This window comes from Lepisosteus oculatus, chromosome 12 (assembly GCF_040954835.1).
Source record: "Lepisosteus oculatus isolate fLepOcu1 chromosome 12, fLepOcu1.hap2, whole genome shotgun sequence".
Classification (NCBI taxonomy): domain Eukaryota; kingdom Metazoa; phylum Chordata; class Actinopteri; order Semionotiformes; family Lepisosteidae; genus Lepisosteus; species Lepisosteus oculatus.
In genome coordinates, this window is record NC_090707.1 from 26,161,797 (window position 1) to 26,175,249 (window position 13,453).

Genomic DNA, 13,453 nt, shown 5'->3' on the forward strand with positions numbered 1-13,453 from the left:
AATACCCTGACAGTAATCAGTGGTATTCAAGTTAGAAAGTATATCTTGTGCCTCTGTAAGAATTGTAGGGGGGAAAGGCTGGAGAGTTCTGTAATTGACAGAAAGCTGTCTTTTTAACACTTTTAAATCACAGCAAAATGACCTGTTTTTAAGTGGCTGATATTGCAGACTTTTGCTGCTTAATTTTTTTAATTCTTTTAGTACTGAACAGTGCCAGCAAGATTTGAAAAACGTGAAAGATCATTAGGAATATACACAAACAAGTACTTCAAGATTGTGTTTTCCTTGTGAACTGGTTGATACAATGTACAGTAATTCCATAGCTTTCAATGTGTTAGTAATGCAGGCTGTAGAGGAGAGAGCTCCGAACTTCTTTTGTTTTATTATTCTTGATGGGACATTGTAAATGAGTGAAACCTTAACTTTTAAAAGGTAATATCATTCTCTTTAAAATGGCTTAAAAATGAATCTGACAGGTATCAGAATAAGAAGCATACTTGGACACTTTCTGAACTTTTAGATTTGATTCTTCAGTCAAATCTAAGGAACTGAGCAAATTCTAAAGGACATGAAGTTCTTTGTTCAGACATCTGCATTCGCTGTAGTCTCCACCCAATTCATGGGTAGATTTCCCTGACAGAATTCTGCTGAAATGCTGCCTAATTGGTAATCTAATCTTAACTGGCCAAGTGACTGCCTGCTATTTTGTTGTTTATTTAATCTACTGTATTTTTAGACAGAGGGGCTATAGGACAAGTTACTTCTTTTTTTGTTTTAATAAATGTGAGATACAGTACATTCAGAAAAAGGTGAGTCACAAATTTATTTTTTCTTCTTCAAAGTACTACATTGTGTGAAGTATTTGAAACCAGTTTTAAGAGCAAGTCAAATCTTGTTCTTGTCAAAATCTTATTTTTCTGTTTAATGAGTCCTGATATAGTTTCTGGCATGGTGTGTAGCCATACACACAGTCCCATGGGAAATTGAGATGGGAAACATGCCAATGAGATTTTAAACAAAGGACCTGGAGAGAAAGCTAAATGTCTTTCTTCCATGAACTTTGTAGTCTACAGTGCCTTGCGAAAGTATTCGGCCCCCTTGAACTTTTCAACCTTTTGCCACATTTCAGGCTTCAAACATAAAGATATAAATTTTTTATTTTATGTGAAGAATCACCAACAAGTGGGACACAATTGTGAAGTGGAACGAAATCTATTGGATTTTTGAAACTTTTTTAACTAATAAAAAAATGAAAAGTGGGGCGTGCAAAATTATTCGGCCCCTTTACTTTCAGTGCAGCAAACTCACTCCAGAACTTCAGCGAGGATCTCTTAATGATCCAATGTTGTCCTAAATGACTGATGGTGATAAATAGAATCCACCTGTGTGTAATCAAGTCTCTGTATAAATGCACCTGCTCTGTGATAGTCTCAAGGTTCTGTTGAAAGCGCAGAGAGCATCATGAAGACCAAGGAACACACCAGGCAGGTCCGTAATACTGTTGTGGAGAAGTTTAAAGCCGGATTTGGATACAAAAAGATTTCCCAAGCTTCAAACATCCCAAGGAGCACTGTGCAAGCGATCATCTTGAAATGGAAGGAGTATCAGACCACTGCAAATCTACCAAGACCTGGCCGTCCCTCTAAACTTTCAGCTCAGACAAGGAGAAGACTGATCAGAGATGCAGCCAAGAGGCCCATGATCACTCTGGATGAACTGCAGAGAACTACAGCTGAGGTGGGAGAGTCTGTCCATAGGACAACAATCAGTCTTACACTGCACAAATCTGGCCTTTATGGAAGAGTGGCAAGAAGAAAGACATTTCTCAAAGATATCCATAAAAAGTCTCGTCTAAAGTTTGCCACAAGCCACCTGGGAGACACCCCAAACATGTGGAAGAAGGTGCTCTGGTCACATGAAACCAAAATCGAACTTTTTGGCCACAATGCAAAACGATATGTTTGGCGTAAAAGCAGCACAGCTCATCACCCTCAACACACCATCCCCACTGTCAAACATGGTGGTGGCAGCATCATGGTTTGGGCCTGCTTTTCTGCAGGGACAGGGAAGATGGTTAAAATTGAGGGGAAGATGGATGCAGCCAAATACAGGACCATTCTGGATGAAAACCTGTTGGAGTCTGCAAAAGACCTGAAACTGGGACGGAGATTTATCTTCCAACAAGACAATGATCCCAAACATACAGCAAAATCTACAAAGGAATGGTTCACAAATAAACATATCCAGGTGTTTGAATGGCCAAGTCAAAGTCCAGACCTGAATCCAATCGAGAATCTGTGGAAAGAGCTGAAAACTGCTGTTCACAAACGCTCTCCATCCAACCTCACTGAGCTCGAGCTGTTTTGCAAGGAAGAATGGGCAAGAATTTCAGTCTCTCGATGTGCAAAACTGATAGAGACATACCCCAAGCGACTTGCAGCTGTAATCGCAGCAAAAGGTGGCTCTACAAAGTATTAACGCAAGGGGGCCGAATAATTTTGCACGCCCCACTTTTCATTTTTTTATTAGTTAAAAAAGTTTCAAAAATCCAATAGATTTCGTTCCACTTCACAATTGTGTCCCACTTGTTGGTGATTCTTCACATAAAATAAAAAATTTATATCTTTATGTTTGAAGCCTGAAATGTGGCAAAAGGTTGAAAAGTTCAAGGGGGCCGAATACTTTCGCAAGGCACTGTATATGTGTTGACAGAAAAGCTGTTATAATAAGTGCTGTTCCAATCTCTGTATTATTTTTGTTTATAAATTTAGAATGTCCAAGTTTTTGTTATATGCACCTGATTTGGAATAGCCAGTTGTTCTTTTTTATGTTTCAGCTTTCAATTAGGAGCTTCACAACTGGACGTGGAAGAATAAGTAAATTTAGCTACATTAGAGTTGTTGCTTCTTCAGAGGTTCAACTCTGATTGGAGGGGCAGTGTATCCCACAATGGCAGCTAGAGATGTACAGATGCAGATATACAGATGCCGCTACTCAGAATGTGCAGCTAAAGTCTTGCTCGTGGTAAGCTGTCTGCTGGATATCGCAATATCAGTTGGCACACCGAACTTAACTTTTCACTGTCCAGAGAAGATCGACAAGTGGCATTTGTGGTGCGTTGGATGTAAATTAAATGGTTGCTTCATTTAATATGTTTTACTGCTTCTTAAATCTACTTAAAATTAATATGGAATTGTCTAACTAAAGGGAAATTTTGGTAGTTAAAAATACAAAATAACTGAAGTATAATAATGTCTCTGAATGTCATTAATGGTATTAATTTATCTATATAAATATAAAATACATACATACCTGAGAGTGGTAACTACTAAAAAGTAAGGTACATATTAGTATTCTAGCTTCTTCATAAACATTTTCTGCAAATCTGAATTCTTTAACTCTGTCATTTGCTCTTATTTTGGAAAGTTTTTAATGTGCAAATTTTAACTACATTTCTTGTCATTGAAAAGCAAACACAAATTTGGATAATTCATTGGTTCAGTGGGGATAATTGTGGGCGGAACAGTGCCACTTTGGCTGAGGATCTGCACCTGCGGCTGGAAGGTTGCCGTTTCAAATTCTGCGGCCGGCAGAAGAATCCTCCACCGTTGGGTCCCTGAGCAAGGTCCTTAACCCCAACTGCTCCAGGGGCACCGTATTAATGGCTGACCCTGCGTTCTGACCCCAAGCTTCTCTCCCTGCCTGTGTGTCTCATGGAGAGCAAACTGAGATATGAGAAAAGACAAATTCCTAATGCAAGAAATTGTATTTGGCTTATAAAGTGATCTTATCTAATCTTATATTATCTTATAAAGATTATTTCTCTAATAATTATAGTCAATAATATGTATACTATATTGACATTTTTTTATACAACACAATATGTAAAAGAATATTAATAATAAATGAAGTAATAACATGTATAAAACTCCAGACCAACAGTCCAGACCAACATGTTGCTCAGAGAGAGTAAGGGAATGTTAAGATACCCTTAAATATTTTAATATACATGAGATTTTTCCATGTACATGTGCTTTTAAATAGTAAGATTTTAGAGCCACTATGTATATTTGTATAATTATAGTCTAAAGGTTTTATGTATGTGTTTTTTTTCTGCCTTTGTTTCTTCTTAGTAGTTCATAAAATTATACTTTTAAAATAATTTGGCTTCACAAAATTGTTGAAGAGCTTTCTCATGTAGCAGCTATTTCAGCTGAATTTTTCTGATATAACAATTAATGGAGCATGTCATGTGCTGGTGGTTGCTTTGCCCCCTCACAAATGGGTTGAACTGGGGATGGGCTGCACTCTTTTATAATCCTTGATACATGAAGAGTCACAAATCAAAAGCTCTTTATGCTGTGATGGTGGTGTCTATGTCATGAATTCAATGCTGCCTGGCTGTAGTGACGTCCTGCAGGTTCTGCCCAGCTTCACCATTGATGGGTGGTTGTCATTGGTGCGTGCAGAAGGAAACCCTTTTTTAAAAATTATTTTTCTAAAACATTTGCAAAAGAAAACAACAGGGGTTTTTCAGAGCTTTCATATGTTAAGAGTACTGCAAGCTTGTAGTGGAGATTTAACAACATTACCAGCCTGTGCAAGGACACTCATCAACTCACTACAAATGAACCTTATAGTATGCGAAGCATTCATTCAAATAATTACTCAAAATGTTTTTGTTTTTATTGCACCTGTTAATGTAATTTTAAGTAAGATATGTTTTTAAAGCTAATATAATATACTTTTTATAATTTAAATCATAACTAAATAAACTATTTTCTCAATAATAGTATGCATATTATATTGACTTTTATTAATTTTATATATCGCAATATGTTAAATACTCACTTTAAATTCACAATCTCTTAAGCCCATAGCTGCTGCCATGCACATGGTAAAGTCTTTAACTAGTTGGCTAACTAGTCTTTAACTAGTTGGTTTAACTGTTGGCTTTAACTAGTAAAGTTTGCGCACAGGAGAAAAGATGACTGTGGGTCCCAGCAAGTCAGGAAGAGGACCGGTTCGTTTCTGATGAAGAGCTAGTTCTGACTAGTGATTCAGCTGTCCACAGTTCCGACCTGTTCACGAGGCCTGCTGCTGGTGCTAACCTCGGGTGGATCCTCTGGTTACTCTCTGGCATACTCCGCTCTAGACTCTTAGAACAAAGGAAAGTTCTGGCACTCGGACACACTGGCCGTTCCGTGGTTGTCCGGGCTGAGTCTCAGGATGGTCGGGAGGCGCGCTGCGAGAATGTCCTGCCCTTGGGAGCCTTCTGCTCCTGGGCCGTCCTGCCCTGGAATTCTCCTTTGAATTCCCTTTAGAAAAGTCCACAGAATTCTCCTGAATCCCTTCTGAATCTCTGTGTTGCCTGTTTTTACCTGGAGGAACTTCAGCTCGTTGATTGGCTGAAAGTTCCATGGGCATCAGAGTCCCACGTGGGTTACTCGGCCCTACCAGTCCCTGATTGGTTGATCAAGGTGAGATATGAGTCACTTAGTCCTGACACTTAGTAATGCAGTCCAGATGTCCAACTGGCACTCCCTAGACAGATAGGCGCCAATGGATGACCATTGATCATGATAGCCAGGCTTAGCTAAGTGCATCCCCCTTTGGGAGCTGTCCTAGGAAACCTTATCAAAGGAAACCTCAAATCAGCCTGCATGGATAGTTTCTCTGTGGCTGCACCACAGAGATGAACAGAGAGATGAGGCCTAATTTGGGAAAGCTCAGAAACACTTAATTCTGCCTTATTAATAAGCCTCGCCGCTACATCAATATATTTACTGAAGTTATCTGGATGAGTAATTTTACTTTGTAAAAAAGCCCCCTGGTGCTTGTTTTATCTTTCTACCCTCAGTAATCTAAAGACAACAAGTAATCTAACTGCCTGCTGGACACACCATGATCTTACACACAGGTTTTAAATAGGATTAAGGACTTATGCTATGGAATGTTCCAGCTTTGTTTTAAAATTGGTATCTTTTGTAATTTGTAAAAGTTGTAACCTTTTATACAATGGTGAATGTAATTAGAATTCAGCTGTTTATTGCCAAGTATTGTATGTGTGTTGTACGAGTGATGTGCTTGGATGTACAGTTTTGCTACACAGATTCAATCTTAGCATTTTCACAATGAAAAAAAAATGCAGCTGCTGTGTTTATGTTCATGGTTTTATAATTATATATATGCACTTTTATTTATTCACGGGATAATTTCTTACATATTTGTGAGTTGCATTTTTATACTATATAGTATATCAATGATAGTATATACCATATACTTTCTATTGTAGATAGTACATAGATATCCAATATATTCAAAATATCATACGTAGGACTTTTTTTCTCCCATTCTTCCTAATTAGGACTTTATAAACTAATACATGGGACTTTTGATACTACTCTTGTTAAGGGCAGACTTCATCAAGCACATATTTGCCCAGCCCAGTAAGTAGCATAAAGCTTTGTTGTTGTGGCAAAAGGTTACTTTCCAAAAGTATTTCACATACAAATGCAATTGCTTCTGTAATATCGCAATTGCAATTGCAATTGTAATATCGACATTTTCAATGAAATGTGTCATGGACTTAACTTAGTATAGTGTAATCCACATGCATTTTATTATATTAGTTATCTCCAAAAGAAAATCAGGTGGTATATCTGTATGGAAGTGTGTTTGTTGTATTTAGTTGGTTGCACTGGTTTTCCGCTGTGATATATGATATGCCATGTTATTTATATATGGCTCCAAAGTTCTGCATTAAAATTGTTTTGTCAAATAGTGACACTCCTGACTTTCATGAAATTTCATTTTTTTTGGCGTGCAACAACCTTGAGATCACTGTTTTATGTTGGTGTTCCTGCCACCCCAACTATAAAATCCTGCTACACCACTGCTGACAGCTGCTTCAAGCAGCTGGACATTATAGTCATAACAATAACCAGTTTCTGCATGAATTTACATGATAAAGACACCTTAGTAATATTGTGGGTGGGGGGTAGGGAATGTTAAGATATTATATATACTCTGTATGTCCAGGAAACACACTAAAACAGCATATTATAAATCAAAAAAAATTTTGTCCTAAATTATTACAGCATTGCTGTGGTAAACATTTGTGGTTTTCTTAGAAAAATGATAATTAAAGCAATTTGTGACTTCACTATTAATTTTTGACATACTTTTGTTGATCAAAATGTTACACAATCAATTTCACCTTCTGCCTGTAGAAAAAGAGGCATTTGGTTTAACTGTTGAAACACGAGTCATCTTGAACAATAACGGCACTCATTCCTGCAGCCCATATATTAATTGAACTGTAACTGTGATTTGACTGTGCTGCCATGTGGCTCTTAATTGGTTAAAAGTCTTAAATCGAAACATGTATCAGAGTTTGCCAGGCCATCCCATTTTGCTGAGACAGAAAGAACCCTTTATCACTTTAGTCTCGCATATTAACAGGAACCCAAAAAGTGCTTCAAAATGAGATGTGAAGATCCTTCTACCAAATGGGAGAGGTCCTTCCATTAAGTGCTGCCAAAACCCTGTTTATTTCCTCTTCATAATACACCTGACAGTTTTAGTTGCTTCCATCTTTATTTTCATTGTATGCATCACATTTGCATTACATTTTTACAATAATTTCTCACATCAGGCTTATTGCTACTAGTATTATAATTATTATTTTGACCACACAGACACCTCATCGGCTTCCGAAGACGAGGGATCCCTGCGTCGACAAGGCCGGATTGCATCATCAACTCCTTACCAGGTCCACCCCAACGTAGAGCACTGGTTTAACAGGGTTATCCAGGGCTCCTCCACCTCATCCTCTGCCTCCTCCACCTCATCCCACCCCGGAGGGAGGTCCCTCGTCACCACCACCGCCGCAGCCTCCGTGCTGGCAGATCTTATGGCACATACCCATCTAGGTCAGTACACCCGACCACCCAAGTGTCTGCTTTGCACTCATACCCCCTGTAGAGGTCTCAACAAGGGCTAGGTAGAGCTTTCTCCACTTTTCACACTGCTGTCCACTGCTGGACTCTGGAGGTCATTGCTAGCTAAGAGATATGGATATGAAAGTCCATACCTGTTTTGTTCCTTGTCCCAGACAGTTCAGTTAGGGAAAGAGTCCTACCACAATACAAAAAGTTCCAACCAAGTAATATTTCCTAATTATTTTCCAGTGCTTTCCTTTCTAATGTACAAACAGCCTCTTTTTGTTTGAACTGTGTAGTGCAAGAGGCCATGGTGCCTCAGACTCAAGTGGTCATGTACTTTGTTCTTTGCTTGATGCTTTGGCTGTAACTCTAGTCTTTGTCTGGGCTACTTATCTTATTGAGATACATTATGGAGCTGTAAAATTTTGTATGGTTAAATCCGGCAACACTGCTCGAAGTGTAAAGCACCGTACTGCAACACCTGTCTTGGTATGGCAACAAAAGGCACCTTTATTATTTTTTCAAATAAGCTGATACAGGAATGCACTACTCTGTAAAACTGCATATGGAGCAGTAAGACCTTAATGTACAGATCCAGCCATTCAGAATGTCTCCGATAATGCAGTACATCGCAGTGCCCGCGCTGCATTTTACCACACATTTTTAAAAATAATCAGTTGTTGGACTGCACTACTTTGTAAACCGCCAGGTGGAGCAGTGAAAGCTTAATGCGGCATGCGGAAGCATTTGGGCTGTCACCAAAAAAAATGGTTTCGAATCCCGATCAGTGCTGAGGGACAATCTTTTTCCAATTATCAAATTTAAGTTGTATACTTTTAGACTTTTATTAATTTTAAATTGTATACTACAGTATTTTAAATATTTAATTAATTAATAAAGAGAGTGTGGCAATTTTACAAAAACAACATTACTCAGTTCAATATATGAAAAATAGTTTATTATTCTACTGCAATGCAAAATGCTTAATGCAAATTTCAGCAATGAGTAATCAGGATAATTTTACTTTCAATTTTGATCGTGAAAAATATATTTCCACACATACTGTACTGTAGTGGCTTTAAAGCCATATGGTGTCATATATAATATATACCTAATGTACATGTAGTAGATGATAGTTGTAGCTAAATATAAAAAATGCAAAGTACACACCGTCTTCATAAACATTTTATGCATTACAGTCAATTCACATAGGTTTATGAGAAGAATGTGATTAGGACAGGGGGAGATCAGGAACAGAGCGGGAGAGAACGGGAGCGGGAGTAGTAAAGGTGGCTGTTCAGTAATAAAAATATCTGTCTCCATCCAGTTCCCATCCGTACCAGCAGAGTGTTTAATCGGTGTCTGTAAAAAATTTTCACACATACTATACTGTAGTGGATTTAAAAATATACGCTACCATACTGTATGTACAGTATATGATTACACTGCAGTTCATTGACGTGTACCTTGGTAAATCTTTGTTTTCTGAGCTTTGTTTTGATTATACTACGAATGAGGCCCTGAGGCATACCGTCCAAGGTTCAAAACCTTTCTTAAACCTTTGCACAAGAGTCATGTACTGCTTGCAAAGTATCTGATTTTGAATTTTAAATTAAGAATTTAAAATTTGTCTGTACTATAGCTTTCATTTAACTGCGCAGAAAGTCACCTTGCTCTTACAAGCAGCTCTGTTAGCAACCTTTTGAATTAGTTTTTATCACCTTTATCACCTTTGCCTGTCTGGGGGGTAGGAGAGTGATGGAGAGTGAAATAAAATCCCACACCCAGTTTCCCTTCCCCCTACTACGAGGTGGTAATGCGCTAGCTGGCTGGCATGAAACAATCCCTCCTGAGCTTTTTCAGAACATAATGAAAAAGATTGTCTAGAGGCTCATTCATGTTATTACTTTATTAGTAATATTAATATTATTAATAATATTTGATATGTACAATTGTAATGATCAGAGTTGATAACTGCTGCCCAAATTGGCTTACAGCTAATAAGGATTTCAGGGTAAGCTGGTTTATGAAAAGTATCTCTTTAAGTTTATATAATGTATAATGTTAAATAATGTCTAGGGGACAAAATACATTTGCTTATTAGCACTATTTTATCTACCCTTGACACTTTTGCTCCCCTATAAACCCGCACCATCTCTTCTTCTTGCTCTGCCACCTGGTACAGTGACCATCTGCGATCTATGAAGGCAGTCTCCTGGAAACTTGACCGTAGGTGGCGTCTTTCTGGCCTAAACGTACATTATCAGGCTTGGAAAGATTACTTGTCTGAATATAAGAATACGATAAGAGTCTGCTAGATCCACCTACTACTCTCACATCATTGAAAATAAACCTAACAAACCCAGGCATCTTTTCTCCACCATCAGCAGACTGCTAAAGCCTAACTGCCCTACCACATTACCTTCCTCATTGCAGCTTTGCAACACATTTTTAGATTTCTTTAGCTCCAAGATCAACAGCATCCGGCATTCTTTCCACAATGCATATCATTCCCAAACCTCCTCCCTGCTCGTCAAACCTTTCTGGATCCCTTCTCTCCAACTTCTCTCTTCTTGACTCTGCATCCCACAGTAAACTAGTTTCACATATCAAATCCACCAGCTCTATATTAGATCCTGTTCCCACCACTTTATTTCAGTCTTGTTTCACTTCTCTCTGTCCTGTTGTCCTCAGTATAATAAATGAATCCTTGAGTGCTGGTGTTGTACCAGCGGTCCTCAAAACTGCTGCCATTACCCCCGTGCCAAAAAAACCTAAAATGGTTCTGGTTCTGTAAACAATTTTTGCCCCATCTCCAACTTAACCTTTCTTGCAAAAATTGTAGAATGTGCTGTCTCATTTCAATTACATTACCACCACATTATAAATAACCTTTTCGAACCCCTCCAATCTGGCCTCCATCAAACTTCACAGCACAGAAACTGCCCTGGTCAAAGTTACTAATGATTTTCTTATAGCTTCTGATTCTGGTTCTCTCTCTATCCTCATTCTTCTTGATCTCAGTGCTGCTTTCGACACTGTTAACCATGACATCTTACTTTCTCGTCTTGAGACTGTGTTTTGAGTTTCTGATACTGCTCTCAAAAGGTTCAAGTCTTAATTCAATTCAACTTTATTGCCATTAAACTTACACAGGTGCATAGTATAATGAAAAGTGTTTCTCATTAGTCGCTCATGTGCAGTATATAAATAGGACAGAAGATAAGACAATAGACAGTTACACAATAGCAATAATAGTAACATGTAATAACATAAATAACATGTAATCAAGTAATCGAAAACTGTGCAAAATTCCGCAAACAGAGAAAATTTAACAGGACAAAAACAGTGCAAAGTAATTCTTGGAACACTGCAAAAAAAATAGTGTGGTTAAAAGTAGTATGGTTAATTAATATTAAATATTATTATGCCTGTTACAATTTTACTGGGCTATCGAGGGGACAGTACAATTTTGGCTTACATGTGTGTGTGGTGGTGTAGGAGTACAGTGGTTGTGGGTACAGGAGGATGTTAGGAGAGATCATAATAAGGTGGAAGTGAGTGGGGGTGTCACCAACTTGACAGCTCTGGGGAAGAAGCTATTTTGGAGTCCAGTTGTGTGCGACTGGAATGACCGGAACCTTCTGCCAGACGGTAGGGGAACAAACAAGTTATGACCGGGGTGAGTGGGGTCAGACATAATTATCAGTGAGGTATTGATCTTACCTCACTGATCGCTGTCACTATGTCTCTCTTGGTGGGTTTAGGGCTGAAATTGGTTTCGTTAAGTCTGGTGTTCCTCAGGGCTCGATACTGGGTCACATGGCCTCAACTATCATTTCTCTGCTGCTGATACTCAAATGTACATTCATACCAAACCTGAAACTGATGTGGGTGTCTCTGTTCGATCTAATTGCATCTCTGACATAAAAACTTGAATGACTCAAAATTCCCTTCATCTTAACTGTGACAAGACTGAAGTCATGCTTATTGGTACCCCCCAACAACTTTGTAAAGCAAATCCTGAAACCCTGTCTGTGGACGGTACTGTACTTGAGCTTCAGTCTAAATTGAAAAACCCTGGGGTGATATTTGATTCAGGCTTAATATTCGACCCACATGTGCAGCATATTATTAAAACCTCTTTCTTCCACCTCAGAAATATCTCTAGACTACACCCTATATTATCACTAACTGTGGCTGAAAAACTGATCGACACAATTGCGTTCTCCCAAATTGACTACTGTAATGCTCTACTCACTGGGGTATCTAAATCCATATTGAACAAACTCCAGTATGTCCAAAATTCAGCAACCAGAATACTGACCAGGTCTAGTGCAAGTGATCACATTACTCCTATCCTGGAGTCCTTGCATTGGCGTCCTGTCAAGTTTCGTGTCGACTTCAAAATCCTCATGCTCACCTAGAAGGCTCTGCAAGGCTTTGCACCTTAGTACCTATCTGAGCTATTATCGCCCTACTCCCCATCTCGCTACCTTCGCTCCTCTAATTCTGGTCTCCTATCTGTCCCCCAAGCCTGATTTTGGTCTCATCTGACCACAGCACCTTTTGCACCTGTAGCTCGTTTAAAGTTGCCATCGGCCACTTGGTAGCCTCTCTGATCAGTCTCCTTAAAAAATTGTAAGTTTTAAATTTTAGAATTAAAAAATTTACGTAGTGGCTTTAAAATGAGTATTTAATAGCAAATATACATGTAAAAACCCGAATTGTGATTTCCATTTAAGGGCATCCTTAAATTCCATTACTATCTCCAGATGTCCTAGAGCAGTGGTTCTCAAACTTTTTTCGATAATAGAACCCTTTTCTGTCGAATGTAATTTCTCTGCTCACCAGCAAGCTTTTTTCTTACTTTTGAGGATTAGCTATGGTGGCATTCTGCAAAAAGCATTCTAGAACTGCTATTCAGAGGCAATTTAGGCAATTATTAAGGAAGAAACTATTGATAGCTTCTGTTTTAATTGTAAGCATTTTATAAGCTCATTGAGTTTATTTCAGTTATTTATTAATCACATGAGGCTAGCAGCTATATCACCCTGCAACTCTCAACTGGCAACCCCCTGAAGCTAAGTAGGGCTGAGCCTGGTCAGTACCTGGTTGTGAGATCTCCTGGGAAAACCTGTGATTGCTGCTAGAAGTGGTGTTAGTGGAACCAACGGGAGGTGTCCACTCTGTGGTCTGTGTGGGTCCTAATGCCCCAGTATAGTGATGGGGACACTAAACTGAGGTCCTGACCCTCAGTAGTCATTAAGGATCCCCAGGCATTTCTCAAGAAGAGTAGGGAGTTATCCCAGTTTCTGGGCCAAATTGCCCCCCTCAGCCCCCTCAGCTGTGGCCTCCAAATTGTCCCCATGTATGATTGGCTTGCACATGTCCTGCTATTGAGTGGCGCCCTGTCCAGGGTGTACCCTGCCTTGCACTCGTTGCTTGCCGGGTAGTCTCCTGCCTTACACACGACCCTCATCAGGAAAAGTGGAAGTGAAAATAGA

General features: G+C 38.9%; 1 protein-coding gene across 6 annotated transcripts in view; it reads left to right on the forward strand.

The window, feature by feature from the left end:
• dip2a (disco-interacting protein 2 homolog A) overlaps positions 1 to 13,453 on the forward strand; it is a 269,946-nt gene that overhangs the window by 116,594 nt on the left and 139,899 nt on the right. For 5 of the 6 annotated variants that reach the window (XR_001479789.2, XM_015359260.2, XM_006636662.3 and 2 more), the window contains one exon: positions 7,701 to 7,934. The exons of the other annotated variant lie outside the window; for it this stretch is intronic. Coding sequence is in view for 4 of the 5 variants with exons in the window: in XM_015359260.2 (XP_015214746.1) it covers positions 7,701 to 7,934 (234 nt within the window). In the remaining variant the exon portion in view is untranslated. The remainder of the gene's footprint in view (positions 1 to 7,700; positions 7,935 to 13,453) is intronic. 6 annotated transcript variants of the gene reach the window in all.